Source organism: Nerophis lumbriciformis, linkage group LG26 (assembly GCF_033978685.3).
Source record: "Nerophis lumbriciformis linkage group LG26, RoL_Nlum_v2.1, whole genome shotgun sequence".
Taxonomy (NCBI): Eukaryota; Metazoa; Chordata; class Actinopteri; order Syngnathiformes; family Syngnathidae; genus Nerophis; species Nerophis lumbriciformis.
The window spans coordinates 267,839-281,728 of record NC_084573.2 but is presented as its reverse complement, the minus strand read 5'-3'; the positions used below and the strand labels follow the sequence as shown (position 1 = coordinate 281,728).

The window sequence follows — 13,890 nt, the reverse complement described above, 5'->3', positions numbered from 1 at the left end:
ATGTAAGTCACATCTTAAAACTAATTTGTATACTTTAGATAGACCCCTTTTTAGACCAGTTGATCTGCCGTCTCTCTTTTCTGCTCTGCCCCCCTCTCCTGCCTGGAGAGGTTATCAGCGATAACAATACACCGGAGGTTTAATTGTGATGAGTCACAATCACGCTGTGCAACCTTCGCTGTTGTTTCATTTCTTCGTGCATAAAGTTTAGTGTTTGAATGTCATTTTTCATCAGCCTGACCTAACCTTGATAGCAACCTTTGTGATCAACACTTATAAATATAATTATTGATTCCAATCAGTTGGAGTGGACTCATCGTAGTGGACAAAGTTGGGCAAAAAGGTGGAGAAGCTCTGCTTTATAAGGTTTAAGGCAGGGTTTGAAGTTTAGGGACTGGGCCTACCTGGGAACACCATTTGTCTGCGCACATGCCAGCTCTCCTGGTGGTCTTCCGGCTGGCAAGTGGGTCAAGTGGAGCCATTGTGTGCCGTGGTTCTGACGGGCCAAAGATGAACTCATGTGACACTGTGCATGGGAAGTGTGACACCCGTGGTCTACTTCCCACGCTGGCACAGGATGCGTTGGCCACGTCTCACAACACCTTGCCAAGTGCCAGCTTTCAGACCCTGTGCGGACTCTTTGTGGGCCCCGTGCACAAGACCCCCTCTGTCCATTTCCTGTCATAAATAACTTTGAGAGTGTGGATTTGTCACCAGCATGCGGACAATGACAAGTACACTACTTCATTTGTTGCTGACTTTAGTCCACTCACTTTTCTTCCATTTGTGGCCTGCGGGGCCATCCTTTCTGGCCCTCTTCTTAACTTCATAGTTTACTCCAAACTTTTTGACTTGGGGGCCACACTTGGCTAAAAAAAATGTGATCGAGGGCCGAAAGCATGTAAAGTAACTGATATATATATATATATATGTGTGTATATATATATATATATATATATATATATATATATGTATATGTATATGTCTTAATAAGATTATCCAAAAAATAGTGCTCGATACCGTGGTAGAGTGTAATATATGTATGTGTGGGAACATTTAAATTTCGCTGCGCTTGTTGAGGGATGACAGGTCTGGACGGAAAGAGAAACTGTTTATTATATACCGTCCAGACCTGTCATCCCTCAACAAGCGCAGCGAATGCTTCTATTAAAATCTCCTGATGATTGAGGGAACTCCTCATGAAGCAGGCCTGTAGAGATGAAGTAGTCTTGTGATTTTTTTCCCACACATACATATATATACAGGTAAAAGCCAGTAAATTAGAATATTTTGAAAAACTTGATTTATTTCAGTAATTGCATTCAAAAGGTGTAACTTGTACATTATATTTATTCATTGCACACAGACTGATGCATTCAAATGTTTATTTCATTTAATTTTGATGATTTGAAGTGGCAACAAATGAAAATCCAAAATTCCGTGTGTCACAAAATTAGAATATTACTTAAGGCTAATACAAAGAAGGGATTTTTAGAAATGTTGGCCAACTGAAAAGTATGAAAATGAAAAATATGAGCATGTACAATACTCAATACTTGGTTGGAGCTCCTTTTGCCTCAATTACTGCGTTAATGCGGCGTGGCATGGAGTCGATGAGTTTCTGGCACTGCTCAGGTGTTATGAGAGCCCAGGTTGCTCTGATAGTGGCCTTCAACTCTTCTGCGTTTTTGGGTCTGGCATTCTGCATCTTCCTTTTCACAATACCCCACAGATTTTCTATGGGGCTAAGGTCAGGGGAGTTGGTGGGCCAATTTAGAACAGAAATACCATGGTCCGTAAACCAGGCACGGGTAGATTTTGCGCTGTGTGCAGGCGCCAAGTCCTGTTGGAACTTGAAATCTCCATCTCCATAGAGCAGGTCAGCAGCAGGAAGCATGAAGTGCTCTAAAACTTGCTGGTAGACGGCTGCGTTGACCCTGGATCTCAGGAAACAGAGTGGACCGACACCAGCAGATGACATGGCACCCCAAACCATCACTGATGGTGGAAACTTTACACTAGACTTCAGGCAACGTGGATCCTGTGCCTCTCCTGTCTTCCTCCAGACTCTGGGACCTCGATTTCCAAAGGAAATGCAACATTTGCATGGTTGGGTGATGGTTTGGGGTGCCATGTCATCTGCATATATGTATACATATATATATATATATGTATACATATATATATATATATATATATATATGTGTATATATATACATATATATATATATATGTGTATATATATACATATATATATATATATATGTGTATATATATACATATATATATATATATATATGTGTATATATATACATATATATATATATATATATATATATATATATGTGTGTGTGTGTAACCGGTGGTCTTTTCCTCTCTGTGTTGTGGCTTTAATGAAAGATGAGTGACATCATGTATTGCTGAGCTGCACTTTACTGATAAAACACAGAATCAATTTGTTGTCAATAACTTTTTTCCGTCGTCGAGTCTTTACACAAAATACAATACAGAAGAAGAAAGTGAACTGAAGTTCTTAACATCACAATACATTTTCTGTCGTCGCATGGAAGTTGTAATTAGGTGTGTCCAACACACATAAAAAGACAAAGACATGTGTCACAGTCATTATTGCAGTAGGAGGGACGACGAGACAATGGTTCCACTTTGACAAAACATCCAACAATATTCAGATATTTACATATTTTGTGTAATTATAACAATAATAAAGCATTATAAAATACATTATTTACATGGACCATGTTACTTATATATATATATATATATATATATATAAGTAACAGGGTCCATTATGTCTTGTAAATAATGTAATAATATATATATATATATATATATATATATATATATATATATATGATGACCTGTTATTTGAAAAGAGAATTTTAGTATCATCAGGACTATTTGTGGCAGGTATGTCTCAGGTGAGGTCCACGGCCAAACGTGCCGTCTCGCCCCTCCCCCTCCCCCTCCCTCTCCCTCCTTCCTCCCTCCCTCCTCCCTCCACCCCCGGAGCGCGCACGGTGTCAGTCAGCATGCGCGTGTCCGCCAGACGTCAGGAGTCAGGAGCCTCAGCTGGGAGGACGATGGCGGGTGAGCACGTGCTGGTGACGCTGCTGATTCTCCCGGGCTTCTTCTCCAACTGCGTCTTCCTGGCTCTCTACGACTCTCTCACGCTGCTCAGCCACGTCCTGGCGATCCTCGGACACTGGCACTGGACCTGGACCTGGACCTGGACTTGGACCTGGACCTGGACCTGGGAGGACTGGGAGTGGGAGCGGCGCCGCATGCTGACCAGCGCAGGACTGCGCGCCACCTGGAACAGTTTCCTGCTGGACGCCTACAAGCAGGTAGGTCTGTCACGTGACTCCCTCACCTGTCCTCATGCTGTTAGGTCTGTCACGTGACTCCCTCACTTGTCCTCATGCTGTTAGGTCTGTCACGTGACTCCCTCACCTGTCCTCATGCTGTTAGGTCTGTCACGTGACCACCTCACCTGTCCTCATGCTGTTAGGTCTGTCACGTGACTCCCTCACCTGTCCTCTGTACTTCTCTGTATTTCTGTGTACTTCTCTCTACTTCTCTGTACTTCTGTGTACTTCTCTGTACTCCTGTGTACTTCTCTGTACTTCTGTGTACTCCTGTGTGCTACTTTTGTGTACTTGGGTGTGCTACTTTTGTGTACTTGTGTGTACTCCTGTGTACTTGTGTGTAGTCCTGTGTACTTGTGTGTACTACTTTTGTGTACTTGGGTGTGCTACTTTTGTGTACTTGTGTGTACTCCTGTGTACTTGTGTGTAGTCCTGTGTACTTGTGTGTACTTGTGTACTCCTGTGTACTCCTGTTGTGTACTTGTGTGTACTCCTGTGTACTTGTGTGTAGTCCTGTGTACTTGTGTGTACTTGTGTACTCCTGTGTACTCCTTTTGTGTACTTGTGTGTACTCCTGTGTGCTACTTGTGTGTACTTGCATGTATATTGTGCTACTTTTGTGTACTTGTGTGTACTCCTGTGTGCTACTTGTGTGTACTTGTATGTATATTGTGCTACTTTTGTGTACTTGCGTGTAGCCGTGTGTACTTTTGTGCAACTTTTGTGTACTTGTGTGTACCCGTGTGTACTTTTGTGCAACTTTTGTGTACTTGTGTGTACCCGTGTGTACTTTTGTGCAACTTTTGTGTACTTGTGTGTAGATGTGTGTACTTTTGTGCAACTTTTGTGTACTTGTGTGTACTTTTGTTTACTTGTTTGTACTTGCATGTACTTGTGTGTACTTTCGTGTACTTGTGTGTACTTTTGTGTGCTTGTGTGCGCAGCTGATGTCGTTGACCTTCTTTGGTTGGATCTGTGGATCCAGTCCTGATTAAAAGGGCTTGGCGATACTGCAATGTTTGGTGTCGATCCGATACCAAGTCAAACTTTTTCAAATAAAATTTTAAGTCAAAGTTGATGAATTATTGTGCAAAACTCCGACAAACAAAGATATTTCTGAGCAATATACAGCTTTTAGTATTATTATTTGCTGTTAATCCCAATGTTGGTAATGAAGTCACAAATCTTGGCAGACAAGTTGTAATTATCATGACTGGACAATTACTTTGTTTTTTCAAACACATCAACACCAAACGGACAAAAACACACTTTTAATGATGATTAGAAAACCAAACAAACTTGTCAGTGATGTGCGATACCATTGGACTACTTTCCGATCCGATACCGCGTGAAATTCAGGCTGATATCGGCGATACTTTGTGCAAATATACCTGCTTCAATTCAAGTTGTGTTTTCAAATAACATCTTTATCTGAAAAAACAACAGTTTAAATGTAAGAAAAAAAGAGCAAAAAAACATCAATCAGAATGTAATGAGAAAAACTAAAAATAGTTAATAATATTCCTAAATAAAGTTGTCTTCATACATGTATATCTGTTTTTAGCATTTTTTTTTTTAAATACATAAAGAATATATTTTATATATACATATTAGTATGCAATATGTAGTATTTATTACAATATTTTAGTTTTTCACATATGTTAGTGGATATAAAAAGCTGCACTGCATCAAGGTCATTTCCCAATGAAAGTCTATTGTACAATAGAATACACAGACTCGGATATAATAATACAAATACAATGGAGAGCCATATAAAACATGGCCTCAGATCAGGAATAAAGTCACCAGAGTAATCCAATATCCTTTATTTAAGCAGATAAAAACTCATTGAGCTTAAAATCTCTTTTCCAAGAGTGACCCGGACAACGGGGCATCAAAAACCAAGTCACAGAAATACATTTAAGAACAACAAAACCAGCAGCAGTCACACACCACAATTACAATTCATTGACATCAATTAACATAAAACTAAATGTTCCAGGAAAAACAACTTCAAAATAAGTACAATACCCAATAGAAATAAATCCTTTAAAATGGCCTGAAATTCCCCCAAAGTGATCAGCTCAGGTGGTCTCAGATCTTTTTCTGAGTCATTCCATGACCGTGGAGCAGCTTCTCCCCCCCCAAGATTTGTGTAGGCTCTAGGAACAAACATGCTAAGTATGTCCTGTGACCTTAAGCCCTAGCGACTGGAGTCTCTAGACATAAAGGAACACAAATAAGGGGGAACCAGAGCAAGAAGTTTTACTGCCGTGTTACAGACACTGTTTGGAAACAAGAAAGGTAACATTTACAAAATATTTCCAAGTCAATCATTCATTTCACAACATATATATCTGCGACAGGAAGTTGGTGGAACCATATCAATAATATCTGATTTAACACTTTTGTTTTTGCCCTTAAAGTCCAGGGACTTACTTCCTGTGTCCAGGGACTTACTTCCTGTGTCCAGGGACTTACTTCCTGTGTCCAGGGACTTACTTCCTGTGTCCAGGGACTTACTTCCTGTGTCCAGGGACTTACTTCCTGTGTCCAGGGACTTACTTCCGGAGTTTGTTAACAATAACAAAAAGGACAAAATATTTTGTTGATGATAAAAATATATCAATCCAATCTAGTTGTATAGACCATATACTGACAATTTACTTGGTATCATTACTGTCGATATTTGTATCGATCCGCCTACCTTTGTTTACATCCAAGCGCTTAGTGGTTAGCTAATAAATGACGTGCAATACGAAGGCTAAAATATGAGAAGGGAGACTGTTGAACAACTTAAGCTGTACATCAAGCAAGAATGGGAAAGAATTCCACTTCAAAAATGTGTCTCTTCAGTTCCCAAACCTTTACTGAGTGTTGTTAAAAGGAAAGGCCATGTAACACACTGGTAAAAGTGCCTTTGTTGCCATGTGTTGCTGCCATTACATTCTAACTTCATGATTATTTGCAGGAAATAGCAAAGTTTGTCAGTGTGAACATGAAATATCTTGTCTTTGCAGTCTATTCAATTGAATATAAGTTGAAAAGGATTTGTTGTATTCTCTTTTTATTGACCATTTACACAACCTGACAACTTGACTGCTTGTGTAGTTTGTAATGACCTGTGATTAATCATGATTAGCCTATAGGAAGGGACAATGCACAGAGACCTTCAAATCAAAGACAGATATATTCTGCACCAGATTATAGCTCATTTGCATCTGCAGTCCCTGGTTACCTAAATTAAAAATACAATACAATTACAACAATAAAATGAAGTAATCAAATAAAGAAAAGTCATAAAATGCCCTCTCATTGACACATACTTATACATTTCAACCACCCCTCCTTTACATCCTAACTAGACAACACATGCTCTTGTTGACATTTGTCATTATTTGTAAAAAGAAGCATGATTTTAACAGTCACAGCTTACAACAACATAAATAAAACACACATTAAGTTGACGTGTCAGACGTAGTGTCCACCTTATTGACCGTGTGAGCAGCTTTGATTGCTCCAAAGCCACTTTTTGACTTCAATTGTGAATGAACTTCATCTGTTAGACTTGTCAAGTTCGTTGTGAGGTGTTTCCATTCCTTTATGGCTTCATATGAAAATGCTAATTGTGCTAAAGAGGTTTTACATGTGGGTACGCTACACTGCCCCCTGGTGGAGGCTCCTGTGTTTCTACTTGTCACAGCAGATGGAAACTGGACAAAGTGCTCAAGTGGCGCTGGTGCAGTGTTATTTAGGATTCCACGGACCATTTGTATTGATGCTAATCTTTGAATGTTAGCTAAATTGAACAATCTATATTTTTGAAGAACTAACCAGTGAAGTTGTGGTTTTTGCTCAAGGATTTTGAGCAAAGTTTCCAATGGCCTCAGTGTCATTTTGCTTGCCTGTGACCAACATCTTATACAACAATAAAAAACAGACATAATCATTGCATTCAAATACTTTTAAAATAATGTTGATGTTGTACTAAAGACTCCGGCACATCTGTTTGATATGTTCTATAAAGCCAAGTGTTGGCTCGAAAATGGCACCCAGGTAACGATCTTCACTAACAGTTTGTATTATTTCCTTATATTTGGAAAGGATGACGTTTTATATTTGTTTACAAAACACATTGTTGTTGTTTCCTTGATGTTGAATGTACGACTAGAGTCCTGTAGCCATCTTGCCACCTTCTCCATGGCTAATGGAAGCGTTTCAGCGTCCCTTCCCCAAGTAGAAATAAACGTGTCATCTGCATACATCTAGATAGCTTTTTATATTTTTATTTAAAGGTTTAAATAAAATAATGAATATATATATCATTTTGTTTGAATTTGTTGTGGTTTAAAGCGTAAACAAATCAGTTGTTATCGTTTGTTGGGGGTAGAGTTGTTATTGACAACCCTACAGTCTGGGTTTGTTATCATTAATACCATTTATATTTATAGGGTTCACAATGTATTTTTGAATAAAAGAAAAATGTCCTTAGATTGTGTGAAGTTTTCATAATATTGACTTTATTTTGGAGTACTGTGTGCACATAAATGTAATCGCAAGCAACCAATTCTTTTTTTGACATCGTCAGGTCAAACTTGGCTGTGAGGCACCCAACTCCAAAGTGGTGAAGGTGCCGGAGAGTCCTCCATCGCGTCACAAGGTCAGCGCCATACCTTTTGAGCAGACCGATGCTACGGTCCGAACATGGGACGAATGCCGCCTCCTGGATTTCGAGTCATCTGATCGCCCTCTGGTGGTCAACTTTGGCTCGGCCACCTGACCGCCCTTCGTCAGCCACTTGCCAGCTTTCCGGCGGCTGGTGGAAGACTTCAGCGACGTCGCGGATTTCCTCTTGGTGTACATCGACGAGGCTCATCCGTCCGACGGCTGGGCGGCCCCGCCGATGGGCTCCTACTCTTTTAACGTGCGGAAGCATCAAAGTTTAGAGGAGAGGCTGGGGGCGGCGCGGGAGCTCATGGACCACTTCTCCCTTCCCCCGCAGCTGCAGCTGGTGGCCGACTGTATGGACAACAACGCCAACGTGGCTTACGGCGTGTCCAATGAACGGGTGTGTATAGTCCACCGCAGGAAGGTGAGCTACCTCGGTGGCAAGGGGCCTTTCTTTTACAATTTGAAGGATGTGCGACAATGGCTGGAGGAAAGCTACGGGAAACGGTCGAAGCAAACAACAACAAGCTCAGAAGAGGAAATATCCATTTCACGTATTTGAGACATTCCAAATGATTAACTGACTAACTTCCGTACGTAGACTTCCGTATGACTTAACGCAATTTTTGCTGCTGTTGCACGATTCCTTTCGAGGCTTTAGGACGAGGGTTTCCAAAAATGAAAGGGGCCCACTTTGATATGTTTTGTACATTATGGATGCTAAAACTATGCAGAACAAAACAATTGACATCATTTGTGTAACATTTTTAATAATGAATTCATTATATTTCATACAAAAAATGGTCCCCGCACTTTGGGCACTCGGCTGTAGAAAAAACAACAACTTTGTTGTATTGTAGGATACAAACAAGTTGTTACTCTTATAGCCAGACCTGTGTTTATTTCCGTACCTGAAGGTTTCACCCACAACTGCTGCCTTGCTCAGAGGTTGTCACGTGACAACCTGTGGCCCAAACCGTCAGCTACGGAACTCAACACGGGTCTGGCTATAAGAATAAGAAAAATCGCATCATTTTTTTGAAGACCTAATGAACCTCTTTGGATTGTAGACACAAAGGTTGGAAACATTCACTTGAAGGCTTTTGAAGGCTTAGCTATTGTTTACCATGATTTTTGCGCCATGTTTTTTTATTTTTATTTTGCCCTTTCTTGCACAGTGGAACCCGTTTTGGTCAGAGTTCGACATTTTTCAGTCTGCTCACGTCATCTTCGAGACGTCAAAGATTCCTTGTTTTTTGCAAAAGCAGGTTGTATTGATGTCACCAGCCATGAAAACAAACATTCAGCTGATGCTCACCTTCAACGCTTCGGCGTGGGACCAAATGTGTCCTTCAGCCGTTCTTTGGAACACAAAATTTCAATTTTGCGTAAACGGAGGAAAACCATGTCAATTGTCATATGTTGGAAAAAAGGTTCTTTATCTCAGTCAGGAGTAAATGTGCAAGCATTGGCTGTTTTCACTTCTATGGACGGACGGACACGATGTCAACTGAAACAGGTTCCACTGTGTTAAGATTCCCATTGCAGTTCTCTACATGTTACCATTGACTTGATACCCAACTTGTCCCCTGCTTTTATAGTCCACCCACTGCTGCTTTTACCAAAACATGTGAACAAAACCTTCTCTTTCTAAACTGGAAAGTAAACATTTTTTAGTCCGAGCATCCGTGCCTTCCCAAGCCACATTTGGCACACCGTATCGCTCAGTCCAATTAGGTCACTGCGAACTTCCCCCAATTGTTCCCATTCATGCACCTCCATTGACTGCCGCCTTCAAAGGGCTGGCAAATGAGCTCAGCCCCAAATTCACAATTGCACTTCAGGAAGCGATGGTGTTATTGTTGTGTTTGACCCTCATGAGTCTGTCTACATGTAGCACACTACGACCTCTTCTAAGCTTCGGACTTCATGTCACCGACTGTCCGTGCCAGAGTCAATGCTTTGAAAGAGTACGAGTGATCTTCGAAAATTCAAAAATCTTTTTTGACCTCCATGTGCAGGTCATTTATTTACGTCAGGGGTTCCCAGACTTCCGAGTCCATGGTTCTCGCCCGGAAAAGGGTGGAGTGCCATCTCCGGGTTGGGGAGGAGATCTTGCCCCAAGTGGAGGAGTTCAAGTACCTCGGAGTCTTGTTCACGAGTGAGGGAAGAGTGGATGGTGAGATGGACAGGCGGATCGGTGCGGCGTCTTCAGTAATGTGGACGCTGTATCGATCCGTTGTGGTGAAGAAGGAGCTGAGCCGGAAGGCAAAGCTCTCAATTTACCGGTCGATCTACGTTCCCATCCTCACCTATGGTCATGAGCTTTGGGTTATGACCGAAAGGACAAGATCACGGGTACAAGCGGCCCAAATGAGTTTCCTCCGCTCTCCCTTAGAGATAGGGTGAGAAGCTCTGTCATCCGGGAGGAGCTCAAAGTAAAGCCGCTGCTCCTCCACATGGAGAGGAGCCAGATGAGGTGGTTCGGGCATCTGCCACCTGAACGCCTCCCTAGGGTTAGGTGTTTAGGGCACGTCCGACCGGTAGGAGGCCACGGGGAAGACCCAGGACACGTTGGGAAGACTATGTCTCCCGGCTGGCCTGGGAACGCCTCGGATCCCCCGGGAGGAGCTGGACCAAGTGGCTGGGGAGAGAGAAGTCTGGGCTTTCCTGCTTAGGCTGCTGCCTCTGCGACCCGACCTTGGATAACCGGAAGAAGATGGATGGATGGATGGATGGTGCCCAGACCTCTTGACTTGGGTGCCGCATTGGGCAACAAAATAATTGGTGGAAGGCTTAACCCTAACTTTTTTTGCCCAATGATTAGGGAAGGTTGTTTGCATTCAGAGCATAATTAAAGGCCATTGACCTGAATTACTCACGTTGTCCACTAGACGTTGACATCAAAGCAGCATCCAAATTGTAAGGCTATTCAAATAAATGCAATCTCCCTGTGGGTAAGATTCAAGACGTCTCGCGGGCCGTAGTTTGGACACCCCGACTTAGGTCCAATGTATTATTTTGGGATTTGTTCAGAACATGTGGCGGCAAGCGTTTTGGCGCAGAGGACATTTAGTTTTGAAAAGCAAACTATTTGCCATTCTTGCTTTACAACTTGATGTGCTCAACATTCTGAGGTCATGTTGTAGCATGAATACAGTACTATTAAAGCCAGGTGTTGTAGCATGAATACAGTACTATTAAAGCCAGGTGTTGTAGCATGAATACAGTACTATTAAAGGCAGGTGTTGTAGCATGAATACAGTACTATTAAAGGCAGGTGTTGTAGCATGAATACAGTACTATTAAAGCCAGGTGTTGTAGCATGAATACAGTACTATTAAAGCCAGGTGTTGTAGCATGAATACAGTACTATTAAAGCCAGGTGTTGTAGCATGAATACAGTACTATTAAAGCCAGGTGTTGTAGCATGAATACAGTACTATTAAAGCCAGGTGTTGTAGCATGAATACAGTACTATTAAAGCCAGGTGTTGTAGCATGAATACAGTACTATTAAAGCCAGGTGTTGTAACATGAATACAGTACTATTAAAGCCAGGTGTTGTAGCATGAATACAGTACTATTAAAGCCAGGTGTTGTAGCATGAATACAGTACTATTAAAGCCAGGTGTTGTAGCATGAATACAGTACTATTAAAGGCAGGTGTTGTAGCATGAATACAGTACTATTAAAGCCAGGTGTTGTAGCATGAATACAGTACTATTAAAGCCAGGTGTTGTAGCATGAATACAGTACTATTAAAGCCAGGTGTTGTAGCATGAATACAGTACTATTAAAGCCAGGTGTTGTAGCATGAATACAGTACTATTAAAGCCAGGTGTTGTAGCATGAATACAGTACTATTAAAGCCAGGTGTTGTAGCATGAATACAGCCCTTGCTGCTATTGTAACTGTTTTGTCAGATCTGTGGAATATTCATTCTTTAGAAAATGAACAGAACTTTTCACTCTGTCCTGATCCAATATGTCGGCTGTTCCCTCACCATCAATGTTGTGTCACTTATGTTGCTCTCACCATCAATGTTGTGTCACTTTTGTTGCTCTCACCATCAATGTTGTGTCACTTATGTTGCTCTCACCATCAATGTTGTGTCACTTATGTTGCTCTCACCATCAATGTTGTGTCACTTATGTTACTCTCATTATCAATGTTGTGTCACTTTTGTTGCTCTCACCATCAATGTTGTGTCACTTATGTTGCTCTCACCATCAATGTTGTGTCACCTTTGTTGCTCTCACCATCAATGTTGTGTCACTTATGTTGCCCTCACCATCAATGTTGTGTCACTTATGTTGCTCTCACCATCAATGTTGTGTCACTTATGTTGCCTTCACCATCAATGTTGTGTCACTTATGTTACTCTCACCATCAATGTTGTGTCACTTTTGTTGCTCTCACCATCAATGTTGTGTCACCTTTGTTGCTCTCACCATCAATGTTGTGTCACTTATGTTGCCCTCACCATCAATGTTGTGTCACTTATGTTGCTCTCACCATCAATGTTGTGTCACTTATGTTGCCTTCACCATCAATGTTGTGTCACTTATGTTACTCTCACCATCAATGTTGTGTCACTTATGTTGCTCTCACCATCAATGTTGTGTCACTTATGTTGCTCTCACCATCAATGTTGTGTCACTTATGTTGCTCTCACCATCAATGTTGTGTCAATTATGTTGCTCTCACCATCAATGTTGTGTCACTTATGTTGCTCTCATCATCAATGTTGTGTCACTTATGTTACTCTTATGTTGTGTCACTTTTGTTGCTCTCACCATCAAAGTTGTGTCACTTATGTTGCTCTCACCATCAATGTTGTGTCACTTATGTTGCTCTCATCATCAATGTTGTGTCACTTATGTTGCTCTCACCATCAATGTTGTGTCACTTATGTTGCTCTCACCATCAATGTTGTGTCACTTATGTTGCTCTCACCATCAATGTTGTGTCAGTTATGTTGCTCTCACCATCAATGTTGTGTCACTTTTGTTGCTCTCACCATCAATGTTGTGTCACTTATGTTGCTCTCACCATCAATGTTGTGTCACTTTTGTTGCCCTCACCATCAATGTTGTGTCACTTATGTTGCTCTCACCTTCAATGTTGTGTCACTTATGTTACTCTTATGTTGTGTCACTTATGTTGCTCTCACCATCAATGTTGTGTCACTTATGTTGCTCTCATCATCAATGTTGTGTCACTTATGTTGCTCTCACCATCAATGTTGTGTCACTTATGTTGCTCTCACCATCAATGTTGTGTCACTTATGTTGCTCTCACCATCAATGTTGTGTCACTTATGTTGCTCTCACCATCAATGTTGTGTCACTTATGTTGCTCTCACCATCAATGTTGTGTCACTTATGTTGCTCTCATCATCAATGTTGTGTCACTTATGTTGCTCTCACCATCAATGTTGTGTCACTTATGTTGCTCTCACCATCAATGTTGTGTCACTTATGTTGCTCTCACCATCAATGTTGTGTCACTTATGTTGCTCTCACCATCAATGTTGTGTCACTTATGTTTCCCTTTGAAAAAAAGAACATTTCAACTTTTTGCTTGTAAACTGAGATAAAAAAATGTTTGTGCTCACATTACGACTTAAGTCCTCCAAAGAATTGTTTAGTTTTGAATAGAATTGAATAGAATTCTGCCTCTCAGTCTCATCATTTATTCTCCTAATATTTTCCATTTATTCTTGTAAAATTACTACATTTTAATGTTTTTATTTTTTTGATGTTCTTATTTAATTATATTTTAGAAAGTCTCTCTCCCCCCCGCCCCTAAAAAAACCCCCACTTTTAACAGCA

The 13,890-nt window shown here is 41.1% G+C and overlaps 1 protein-coding gene across 1 annotated transcript; it reads left to right on the top strand.

Annotated features, from left to right (window-relative positions):
• The first annotated feature begins 3,087 nt into the window (after positions 1 to 3,087).
• On the top strand, positions 3,088 to 10,224 carry dio2 (iodothyronine deiodinase 2). The gene is made up of 2 exons (XM_072916130.1): positions 3,088 to 3,365; positions 7,975 to 10,224. The coding sequence occupies exons 1-2, from the start codon at positions 3,102 to 3,104 to the stop codon at positions 8,614 to 8,616; spliced, it is 906 nt and encodes a 301-aa protein (XP_072772231.1). The 5' UTR covers positions 3,088 to 3,101; the 3' UTR covers positions 8,617 to 10,224.
• Positions 10,225 to 13,890: the final 3,666 nt, after the last annotated feature.